At 41.8% G+C, this 13,159-nt stretch overlaps 1 protein-coding gene across 1 annotated transcript in view; it reads left to right on the plus strand.

Annotated features, from left to right (window-relative positions):
- The window catches only part of LOC124719861 (chromatin modification-related protein eaf-1-like), a 343,357-nt gene that overhangs the window by 251,507 nt on the left and 78,691 nt on the right, over positions 1–13,159 (plus strand). Inside the window, exon 8 of the mRNA XM_047245044.1 lies at positions 5,569–5,708. Coding sequence (XP_047101000.1) covers positions 5,569–5,708 — 140 coding nt within the window. The remainder of the gene's footprint in view (positions 1–5,568; positions 5,709–13,159) is intronic.

Consider the following 13,159-nt stretch of genomic DNA (forward strand, 5'->3'; position numbering starts at 1 on the left):
ACAGTCAATAATGGATACGAACCAACCGTAGTGGATAATGTTTTGGAAAATAAAACCAATAACAGAGCCACCAGCCTTGGCACCACTCCTAATTGCGAATGTAATGGAAAGAAATTTTTTTATCGCTGCTATTTTTAGCACCTGTATCTTACAGGCTTCAGTGTCTCCCCAAAAAACAAGTATGACTGTAGAGTAGTATCCTGTACCAGTAATAGTTTAAAAAGTAATCCTATTCATGATTTGAAACTTGTGCATACTCCCTTACAAAACTCAGGTGTCTTTAAAATCAGCCGTGACGCATTTCCAGCCTATTATATAGAACAAACAGGATGAGCAATTGTAGCCAGCAATTAAGAACTTCTCTTACGAAAAAAAGTTCCCATTTATTGATTACAGGCCATAAGTCTAAAGAAATTCATAATGTTAGTATCCTGCATACAGGAAAGAAAGGCTTCATACTTAATATCATCAAAGAATTAGAAATTTTTCAAGCAACTTTCTCTTAGTGATGGATTAATTCTGAATAAACAGTTGCAGCCACTGTTACATAATAAAAATTTCATCAGTGGTGTAAAACCCTTACTTTAGAAACATCTGAAATTGACTCGTCTTTCTCCTTAGAGTAGACTCTAAAATATCATCCTCTTCTCTCCTTTTTATTTACTGTATTGTAATCATTTTCACAAAAAACTGTGTAGAATAATAGCTATTGCATTTTTGTATATGAACTTCTGTTTTCATAATGCTGATTATTGACTTGTGAGATGAACACTTAATAGTCGGTGTGACGTGTTTCGTGGCAACTCCGGCCTGTGAGCCTCTCGGCCTGACACCACCTCCAGTGGCTGCTTCCTCTCGCAGCCCTCAGCAGCTTACAGTGTGCTACACCATTAGTGACAGTCACCAGTTGTATGTCAGTCCCAATGTCTTAATTTTATGTACTTTAAATATTGCCTTCTTATGAAGTATTTTATGTGGTGAGAGCATTTTGCTCTTAATCTGTTCATATGTGACTACATGCGAGTGACAGTTTGCTAATAAATATGTTTGGTAATGTAATCTTTTTAGGTAATTGTATGGATTTTCTGATGAAGGCACCCATAGTTAGTGTGTGAACCAGGTTAAAGTAAGATCTTTCACATATCAGTGTGTGTTTTACAATCTTTCAAAGAATGTATTACGACCTCTGTCAAATTTGGGGCACATTCTTATGTCTTAGTGCTGATGTAATTCTTTGTTAATGGCAATACGTTTGCTGGGAAAGGATAATATTTCACAATAAGTAAAGGAGGCTTTAAAATGTTATGTCAGAATAGTCTACTTTTGTTAAGTCTTTGTCTCGTGCTGAACCTACTTAGGTACCCGTACCGACTGTGTCATGCTGTGGAACAGGTACTGAATTCCTTTTAGCATTATCCCATGCATCCTCAACCTGACCAATCCGCCTAATCGTATGGAAAACTTTTGAGTGCCACTGTACACAGTGACTGAGCTGCTCTCTTGTAAGTCTGAGTGCACAGGGCGTGCAGGGGGCTACGGTGTTTTTCAGAAGACTGTTAGGTCCGTTGTGAGTGACCAAATCTTTTTGGTGCATAACTAAAATGATTTCAGGTGTAGCAGAGCTAATGAAGCCATTTTTTGGTACAATATTTTGACGAATGACCCTGTCATCTCAGTCGGTTTTTGTGAACTGTGTGGTTGAGTGCATTTGCTGCCCAGACCCCAGTCTCGCAACGAGTACACGAAATGACACAGCTTGCGATGACCGGAGGAGGTGATTTTCTTTGGGTCATTGAAATATTGTGCACAAAAATAGACTTCACAATTCAGCTGAACAATCAAAAGCACACCATTAATGAGTCATAATGAGAGAACGTGACAGTCTCCGGCTGCCTATCTGCGACTAAGCATCTCCACTTTATGGCTAGTAGCAATTATCCTTTTCATAACATTGTCATTATTGCATCCTGTTTAAATGTAATGTATTTTGCAGAAATAGATGGAGACAGTATTGTATTATTGAAAAATGTGGAAAATGCATTCAGACATAAGTCTGACAGTCTTCTTAAAAGCACCCAATTTCCCTGCTAGACCGTGTGTTATCTTCAAGAGATGCTGCAACTCTCAACAAGTTATTTATCTTATTTATAGACGCACCTCTTTCACCTTCTGGCCTTCTGTTACATTTAATCATACATCCTTACTGAGTCAGCATTACAATATGTGTATTATATGTACAACATGTAACAATAATAATTATGTTGTTGTTGTTGTTGTTGGTGGTGGTGGTGGTGGTGGTGGTGGTGGTAATAATAACAACAACAATAACAACAAAGTTTCCCTAGCATAATGAGCATGCCATGAGGTTTCAGGATTGCAGCCAGGTGATGCTAACATCTTACCATGATAATTCAGATGTATTTTACACACGAGATTGCTGGTGCCTGTCACTGACTTATGCCCACTGTGGAATATAACAAATATTTTGGGCAACTTGATGTCTGTTGCCACGGATCGTCCCCTGTGCCCTCTGGTAGCCAACTTTATTATGGAAGAGTTTAAGGAGAGGCCACTCCAGTCAGCAGAACGTAAACCAAAAATTTCTGTCAGTATGTAGATGATACTTTTTTAGTAGTGTGGTTTCATGGTAAAGAACAGCTGTAATGAACCTTACAATTTGAGAATATTGCCTGTAGAATGGAAGTGGAGAAAAATGACCATCTTCCATTTCTCAATGTCTTACTGAGACAGAAAGTAGATTGAAGATTAGTCTCCCACATATGGACCAATAACTGCAGGTATCTGGCTGTCAGCACCCTTCACATATTACAGGCGCCCTATGTACATTGGTGCACCAGGTACGTATTATGTCTGATAGAGACTACCCCTCAAAAGAGCCAGAACAGCTACAGTGCGTTATTAAAGATAATGGGTGTTCTTAATATCAGATCAGGACAGCTTTAATGAGTGGCAAATGTGGCTGTTCACAATATAAAGAAGAGAAGGAGTCCAGGGAATTCCTGCCATATGTGAGAAACTTTTCATGCAAATTTGGCAGAATCCTGAGGAAGCATCATGTTGAAGTAATCTTCTGGCCACCTAGATAAACGTACTCCTCTCGGCTCAGCAAAGAGTGACTCTGGAGTCTGGAAGGCTCCAGTCTACACAATGCTATGTCAGTGTGTCAAACCCTGCACCGGTCAAACCACACACACACACACACACACACACACACACACACACACACACACACACACACACACACACACAGTGTTCACGACAGGTGTGTCGAACACGTTCGACGTACTTGCTTGTCACAACCTGGCAAGTCTGCAGTCGCTGAACAATCTATATCTGTGCATTATCCTGCCACAAAAATCTTCTCGAGTTCAATTATAAAAGAATCTAAGGAAGTACACTTGGCAGGAGATCTTACTAATTGTGATTGTGGCATTCAGGTTGATACAACTTGGGATCCACGATTTCTCTGATATCTTCAGAAAGACGAAAATCTTATAGCTGATGACACATCCAGGCGTGATTAATTTTATTATTTTGACAGCTCAATTTTAATTCTGCTGGCAAGCAGATTGGCAAAGGAGGTGCACGCATGATCAGTACTGCACATGTGCCCGTGTGCCACAGGTGGTGAAGTATTCGGCAGAGGGCGTTAAAGTCAGCAGAGGGCAACCGTGCAGTGAAAACCTGTGTGGATGCGCCACTGGGCCAGTTGTCAGAGTAGAGTCTTTGATCTGCTCCAGCAAACTTCAGTCTAAAGCTCACCTGAGGATATCTCAATGGCTCTCAGCCAAAATATCATGGCAAGATGCTGACATGACCTGGTTGCAAGTGTGAAACCTCATGAGATGATGGTGGCAATTATGAGAGCTGTATGGTATTTCCAAAATTTTGATCTCAATAACAGTTTACTAAGTAATATCCTTATTGAAATTTTGTACAATGTGGGCAATGACATCTAATAGAAAGGTGTGACTGCAGTAGAAAAGGGATCAAAAGAGGAAAAAAAGTTCACAGGTCTAGACAAGAGCAGTAAATAGTGTGGTAGGGTCAGCAGATGAGTGGAGGATAGAAACAGGGATGAGAAAGGCATGGGTACTATTGCACAGAAGGCAGGCAGCTGGGGTTTACAGAGGAGGAAAATATGTTGGTGGTAACTGGTTGAATGCACAGTGTCTACGGGTAAGACACAGTTTACCAAGTAGTTCCAGAGTGTGTGGCTGAAATGGAGGAGGAAAAAAAATTTAGTGTTGTGCCGATGCACAGTCGAGACACTGGTCATACCCAACCTAGTATTACGGCACGGTGACAGGTATCTGAGATGCGAGGAGAGTCGTCGAGGACACGAGTGACGAAAAAAGAAATTGTGTGAAAACTGCTTGCATCCAGACTAGTGAGTTTAGGAAGGACTCGATGTGATCAAACCACTGAATGTTGCACATGCATGCCATGCTAGCATATGTAGGTAGCTCAGATTCCCTGCAGTCTTCATGTTTGGAAGAAGGTCACAGTATTGAAGATTACACAGTGTCAAAGACTAGACTAATTTTTGTTTCAACTGGGATGTAGATTTTTTCTAGATTTTTGGATTGCTTTTGAGAAAGAGAAATATGTCTTGCATTGTTCTTCCATTTTTGTAACTCACGTAAGAATAGACTGAGATATTTATTATTTATTTTTTATACAGGTTAAGTGGATACCATAAAACAATATAGGAGAAACTGTTTTACAAAAATATCTGCTGGTAGACTTTTCATTTGATATGGGAATGGCACAGCACTTCGTAGGGTTTAGTTCAGGACCCAGGTGTTACGCCTGTCGCCTGAACAGAGATTGTCATCCAGATTTAGTACAGCAGCAAGATATTATAAGAATTGGTACCTGCAGACAGTGGGACAAAGCCAGCATAGAAGTGCTAGTTACAAGAATGTAAAACAACTGAAATGACACTGATATAAAGAAAGAAAAGTGATGAACTGTGGGCTGAACACTGGAGGAACCCTGAGAATATCCATAGGCAACTCCCTGATATATTTTATTTATTTTAATTGCAGCTGTGAAAAGATGCAAGTCATGGCATGTGATAGAGACCGTCTTGAGATACCGATCGGTATTTTATTGTGATGCTACCATTTGCATGTGTTGCACAATAACTGTCTGATCGAGATGCAAAGATGCCCTCTGATGGGTTCAGTGTCATACAGTGACTGACGCCTCGCCACAGTTGTGGTCGAAATAAACTAACAGTTGTCAGCTACGCACTGGTCAAAGTTACTTCAGTGACCAAACTCGACAGAAGTTGTCACGTGTACGTTGCGGGATGAGCATTCTAGGAAGAAATGTGTGCCACACAGAAACTACGAGGAAGTGTCGAACTGGTGTACACTTGTCTGCAGAGTGGAAAGACTCATTCTGAAGAAATAAAGTCGCATGCAGCAGACGCAAAGTGTGGGCCGTTTTACAGCCGGAGAACGCCATGTGACTGTAGTGTGTAGTCGAGATGCTGGAGGATAGTGTTGTGTGTTGAGAAACTGTCATTCACATTTTCAGCATCTTTCCCCGGCTACGCGACGATACCGACGACGACGAATCAGACGCTGGTAATCAGCCAGCTGGGTGTGATTAGCAACCAGCCCAACATCCTGCCAGCACACTCCGCAGCAGGGGGGAAGCCCGCTGACGTGCAGAAGGTGAGTCGTGTGTGTGTGTGTGTGTGTGTGTGTGTGTGTGTGTGTGTGTGTTTTTTGTTTTTTTCACTAGTTGGTGCAGAAACAATTGGGTGTGGAGTCGTATAAAGAGTAACAAAGAAGTGCACTGAATTGTTTTGATGTTTGCTGCCCAACTGTGCCCACCTCCAGTGCTGCCACGGACCTCGGACATCTCCAGTATTGTCTGTGGTTTCTCGGGCTCCGGGTCTGTGTGCTGTAGAATTTGTCACTTAGCTGTGAAAGTCATTTGTTGTAAAGTAAAGATGATTTTTTCCCATAAAGACATTAGTGACAGATCAGTTGATCAGCACTGATATTAGATTCCAGTGGCAACAGTTGGACAGATATTCCTGCGAGGATTTCTCGTATATACTTGAGGCTGTGGCACAGAGTCATGACAAGGCACGGTGACGGGCAGTGGTAGCGAGCGAATCATCAGTGGTAGCAAGACCTTGAGCTTACAGAATAGTACATAGAACTATAAATTAGTGCTGACTTTTAGACTAATCACCACTAAGTAACACAACATATCAAGGAAATTTATTTGCAGCCATGAAAACTGGGATACCTTTTGATAAAACAGTTGCCAGTCTGGTTATGTGAAAGCTGGCCCTGTACAGGTTCCCTAGATGTAACACGTGGCAGCTGTGAGATCCAGTTTTCAGATGAGGAATTAGTTAGTCAGTCAGTCAGTCACCCACCCACCCACCTGTCGTCACACTGCGCACAGACCGCCCGCCCTCGCCACCACTCGTCCGCGGCCGAGTGAGGTGCTGCACTGCACACCTGTTCCGAACTCTCGAGTCCCAATCTGGCCGTCCGGCTGTAACTTTTCCACGGTTCCCTTAATTCACTCACAGCAGTGCAGTAACACTCCACACGACTTCATTTCCTATTTCATATTTTGCAACAACATAGATCGTAAACAAAACAAATCTTCAGTACTATTTACATACTTTGGCATGCTAAAGGCATAATTTTCATCTGGTTATGATTGTAGACACACAACCGGATACAAACAATTTCACAGGTTTTCATACCCAGGTTGCTACATAATCGTGACTTATTTAGTTTCATAGTTGAAAAAGCCTTTCACACACACACACACACACACACACACACACACACACACTGATTGGAATATTTTGCCACATTTGTAACCTCATTATGGAGATATGAAAACACTTCTGGAGAATAACAATGTAGACCTCCCAGACAATTTCAACATAAAGGGATTTCCCATTTAAACATGAATTATGTTGCAGATCAGTTGGTTCCATCTGCAATTGCACAGGGGTTCTTTCAAACAAAATGGTTAACAGTCGTGAAAACAGATGCAAGGTTGGCGGAGTCTTCAAAACTTCCAGAAAAGTATCCTTGTAATTCTTTGAAGGCCACAATAAATTATCCAGACTTGCATTTGCTTTAGCACCAATGAGCTTAGGGAAATGGACAGCTTTTTTAATGAATTTTTACCTTTCATAATATGGTTTTTAAATACATACCTGTCAAATCAGAAAGAAGTTGTTTCTCACCGTGGAAAATCTTAGTGTTGGTGCTGTGAAGTGAAGTCCATTTAAAATGCAAGGTCTGCAATCCATTCTGAATGTTCTAATTTTCATTCCTGCTCTTCTCTTTCGCCATCGTAAATCCAGTAATAGGTGGTTTCTAAGTAGAAAAATCATTCCCAGCATAACTCTCGAGTTAACCACCATATTCTGCAGCAATGTATGAAGTCTCCATACTCTCCATTCAGTTCCATTGAAATCTTTGGCAACTGACAGTGGATACCTCAGTGGTAGCACCACCAATTTTGTCACATGTTCCATGCTTGCAAATTTAGCACACAGTACTTCGTCACGTACTGAGCAACGAATCCCGTATGTCAATTGTTGTAATTTTTTGCTCTTTCATTGTCAACTAAATCTTTAAATTCTTTGTGCACAGGGTTGTAATGTCATTGCACACGAAATTTTCAGCACCCGTTGATTACGTGACTTTATATCGCTTAATAGGTATTGAGAATTCTTTTTCTCCTCTTCTGTCATTCCCATTTTCATTTTTAAAGGTTTGTGACGACAGATCACAGTACTGCTTCTTTTTCTGCAAACACAACTGTGCCTGTGCACTTCCTTATACCACAAATAAATAGCGAAGGGTAAACAGCACCGATACCACAATTCATTCGAACTGGAAGATGCCGTGCCATACAAAAATGGTGCACCACAATGTGAAGTGAAATATCACACAGTAACGAGTACTTTGGAGAAGTACTGAACGAAACCAAGATGAGATGAGTCTCAGCCCGCACGTCATCTCGTGTGCAGTACGGCGTGCTGTGATCGATCCTGCAGTAAAGTGATCGTTGCTCAGTAGCTAAAAATAATCCCCGGGGTGCCTTATAATGTGACTTCTTACTCCCAGCTGTATTCACCTTAAAATACCAGTCATCCGATTTGACTTATCAGAACCAGAGCTGCAACTGAGGGCCCACTGAAAGCTGCCGATAATTAGACACTGTTAATTAAGTAAAGCATAACGTGTAGTGTTACTCTATGTAATGGAGCGTGTTAACCAAATTTTAAAAAATCTGACACGGCCCCACAGCTCGTGTTGCCTTCATAATTGCCATTTGACGAGTAGGTGTTGTGACTGAAGCTGTGAAAAGACTGTTTTGTGTCATTAGTCTCCTCACCGGTTTGATGCGGCCTTCCACAATTCTCTGTCCTGTGACAACTTCTTCATCTCACAGTAGAAATTACACCCAACACCTTTGATTATTTGCTGGTTACCTTTCTGTAGTTGTTTGTCTGGAGGTCAGTCTTCTACAGGAATGAAATGTGTGTGATAAACAGTTCAGACAGGAAATGTGATGCTACAGAAGTATGCCAAATATTAGTTGGGTACACTGAATAACTAGTTAAGAAGTACTGCATTTAATTGGAGAGAAAAGAAATTTGAGTAGAAGAAGTAATCAGATGATAGAACATCAAGGAATTGTCAGTTTGGTAATGGAGGGAAGAGAGAGGGATATAGATAGGTAGGTAGGTAGGTAGATAGATGGGGAGAGAGAGAGAGAGAGAGAGAGAGAGAGAGAGAGAGAGAGAGAGATGAATGAAGAGGCTCGCAAAGCACAGACTAGTGTGGAAATGTCTCACCAAACTGATCTTCTTCCAGCTGAAGACCACGGCAATGAAATGTTGAGAGTCAAATCAAGAACGACAACCTTTAAAGATAACTACCGTCTTGCTACTTGGATTTTTGAACGTTCACAGACTTGCTTACCTACAGACGACACTGAGTCTAATACCGAATGCGTGAAATTGGCAAAAGATATGGCAGATGGAAGACCGACATTTGTCTAAGAGGATTCTCGGAACCTGTGATGGAGCTGCGTAGGAGACACTAGTGTGAGCAGTTCTAGAATACTGATCCTTATCGGGTGGGCTCGAGAGCACACGTTGCAGGTATTCTGAGACGCATCACTGGGACTGTAGCCTGTTATAGCCCTTATAAATCTGTAATGGTGGTGCACAGATAACGTAAATGTTAACCTTTAAAACAAAGGGCAATACTGTTCTGTGGAATCCAAACTCCAGTGGCTTTGTGTCTTTGTGGATGATCCGAGGTCCCACGCCACTGACTGCTCTGTGCATGTTGTCAAGTTATTTTTTTCCCCAATCTTCTCCACTCTCACTTCAGCTGCATCAATTGGAATCTGCAGATGTAACACAAACATTGTGGGATTCTGTTAAGTAAATTTACAGAACCAGTATTCGAGATGTACTATGCTACAAATACACTTACTTCCATTGTAGTTGCATAGGTCTCATGAGAACCTTCAGAGCCATACAGTGTGTTTCTCCATCTGTCACTGCAGTAGGTCATCAAATGTTTAATACAAGTAGAAGTACTTTCTGCCATACACTTTACAATGGGTTGTTGAGAGAGGGAGGGAGGGGGGGGGGAGGGAGGGAGGGGGAGAGAGAGAGAGAGAGAGAGAGAGAGAGAGAGAGAGAGAGAGAGAGAGAGAGAGAGAGTGTTTTCTGAAAGATGGTTTGATGGAGCTCTCCACAATAATCTATTCTGTGCAAGCTATTTCAGCTCTGAATAACTGCAGCAACCTACATCCGTTTGAACATGCTTTCTGTGGTCTTCTCTTAGTAAGGTAGTGCCATAAATTTTGTTTTTCCCTAATTTGATTCAGTACCTCCTCATTAGTTACTCAGTATGCCCATCTAATCTTCATCATTCTTTTGTAGCACCACATTTCAAAAGCTTGTATCCCCTCCTTTCTGAACTGCTTGTTGCCAGCATTTCACTTCCGTACAAGCCTGCACTGCAGACAAATAGCTTCACAAAAGAGATCCAACACTTAAATTTATATTAGAGGGTAAGTAATTTCTTTTTTTGTTCCCTCAGCATCACTGTTCGATTCAACTACATTCCGTTACCCACATTTAACTTATGACGATGTTCCTCTCGTAACATCTTATCGAGTCACTAAAAGTTGATACTAAAAGCGTTAAATGCAACCGTACAATGCAGCTGGACACACTTAAATTAGAGATCGGACGTAAGGTATCGAAAGAATAGCACTGCGACTTGCCTGAGACAATTTTGCCAAACTTGGAGAAACCTAAATAAAAATAGGTCGACAAGTATTTGAACCCGACCCTTCTAAATATCAGTCCAGAGCTGTAAGAGACGTGCTGTGCTGCCCGAGCTGGAACTCTGTGAAATGTTTGGGAAAACTGCCGGGTAGGTATCACGGCTTGTCCCGAGGAGCCACGCCTACGCCACAGGTAAGTGCCCCCAGTTCCTGCATTTGGCATGCTTACTGTTTGTTACTGGTGCAGTGTGCTGTTCAGATAGCAGCTGTCCCCCTCTTTTTGTTTGCTGTTTATTTATTTTTTTCATGTTTGTAGTTTCTGCCATGTGCTTATGTAATGAATTTTGTTTTGCATTATTATTTTATGTTGCTGCTGCTGGAACAAGCTCCCAGTTCCTCAACCTCACCACACACACACAATTTCCCTCACCGGACACCCACCCTCTCCCCGTTTGCCGTACCCGTACCGATGGAACTGTTCGGGGTCAACCGTGCTCTACGGTGTAGCTCTGTTACCGAGCAGTGTCGGCAACTTGGCATATTGCAGAATGACTGGAAACTGCATCCTCAATTCACTAGTCAAAAAAACATCTAGAGAGAGTACAGATAAACTCTTTAGAAGCTCCTGCAGTAAAAATTGACAGTTGGGATTTACAGTTGGAGAACATGAACAAAATCAACCGAAGGGAGAAAAAAAATTCAGAGAGGAGGGAAAAATAGAAGTATTCTGAAAATGTGCTCCTTGTGCAAAACTGTACTCCAAATGCCCTTTTTAAATAGTCTGTGCACCCATGTAGAGTAAGAGTCTGGTGGAGCAAAACTGGGTTCATTCGTGGGTGTTACACCTTCTAAGATCCCACACAGTGCTGGGTTGCTTCAGACTTGTTCCACATATCAGTGATTTACCCAGTACTCCAATAGGAAGCATCAGCCAATAAGGTAGTGTTCCACGTGAGACACTTCAGCTGTTTTGTCCTGAATTGTACTTCCTATGGTAGACAGAATTGTCAGTGTATGGTGTTTTGAGGTGCTTTTTTTTTTATTGTGGGATATTACAAAGTACACTCACACATACTGATTTTGTGGTACCATCACTCTTCCAGTAGGGTCACAGCTGCTAAATAAATGAAACTCTGAACAGTACAGCTCTTGCACAGAACAGATGACTTAGAATGATTTGTGCCATCCGGATCTCCCCAACAATCTGTCACACAAATGATTGACTAGGTCAGAATACATTTTGGACATTTCGCTATAACTAGCAAGACGATTTCAGTTACAAAGCATCCGAATACACAGCTGCCGAGCACAGCAATGAAGAATTTACAAAGTAAAGTGTGCTGAAGGGCGCTATAATGGAGGTTTTAGATCTGTCCGACATTTTACAAAACTCCAGATGTATCTAACTGACATATACTGTTCGATATTGTGGACAAATAGGTTGACTTACCGATATGTAGCGCTTACAGCAGAATAGAGCCTTGAGATACAGGCAAGCAGAAAAGTGGTCATCAAGTTTAGTGAGTTAGCATTAGCGATGCTTTCAGTGTGTGTGTCAGAGTGAATGTGGGTGAAAATTTATTTGTGAGACATGGGCCGAGTTTGAAAGGTAAGCATTAGTGAAACTGGGAGTGAATGTGTTTTAAAGGAGAAGTAAGAGTGGGTGAGTGAGTGAGTGAGTGAGTGAGTGTGAATGAGAGAGGGAGGGAGTGTGAGAGAGATTGGAAGGTAAGTTTTAGTAAGGGGAGTTAGTGTCAGTGAGAGAAAAAGTAAAAATGTGAGTGAGAAATGGAGTGAGTATAAATTAGACGGGAGGGAGTGTGGAGTGAGAGAGAAGTGTGTGTGTTTGAATGGGGGTGACTCAGTGTTAGAGCGGAAGGGTAACTGACATGAAGAGAAATATACTTATTGTTAAACTGTGTTGTGTAAGTCCAAGGAGGTAGATGTAATCACAGAATAATGGAGCTCAGGGGAGAGAAGGAAGATCGAGGACGGGGGAGAATCGGGGGTGGTAAGAAAAGCTCAGGTCAAGTGGTGACAAGTGTGGCGTACTGTCAGTCCACTTCCGTGCCTCTCCTCTACTCCACTGGGCTACTGTACACTGTTCAGAGGTTCATCCCACCTACCCGCCCCCCCTTACCTTGCCAGTTCACCCCGACTGTCCCGACCTCGTAGTCTGTGCTCGTCACCTCTGTGGAAGAATAATTTGTAGATTTGGTAGCCCACATGATATCAGCCCTGTCGGTCAGGTGAGTAGTAAAGCTCAAAAATGTTTAATATAGACTGGCAGGTGGAAAAGGGTGGATAGTTAGTGTTTCTACTGGGAGGGCAGATTTTGTAGTACTGAAAGCGAGGACAGTGGACGAGCGTTAGTCTCGCAGAAAGGCTCGTGTCTGCTTACTGACGTGATACCGACCTGATGTTTTTTGTGAGTGTCACATACTGTCAAAGATATTTCTGTGCACTTTTTCGCTTCGGCTATAGAACCCGGTGCATGTGAATGTACAATGTTGGCCAAACTTGTAAACATTCCAAACTGCTGTTCAGGTTGCCGCGTATCAGTTACAGACAGATGCTCGTAACATATTGTTTTGTTTCGTGTGGTGTCAATCAGTAATGCCCGAGTGGGTAAAATTAGCTAATTGAGAATGAAACTGAATGTTTATTTCTGATGATAATACAACCTGTAGCAAGAAAAATGACTTCAAACAAAAAGTTTAACTTAACTGTGGACTTAAGCATTAAAAAAATGAAATTATTTCTGGATGGAGTGTTAGTTGCCATCTGGTTATCAGGTTCTGTGGCACTCGAGTTAAAAGTG

Source organism: Schistocerca piceifrons, chromosome 11, assembly GCF_021461385.2.
Source record: "Schistocerca piceifrons isolate TAMUIC-IGC-003096 chromosome 11, iqSchPice1.1, whole genome shotgun sequence".
Classification (NCBI taxonomy): Eukaryota; Metazoa; Arthropoda; class Insecta; order Orthoptera; family Acrididae; genus Schistocerca; species Schistocerca piceifrons.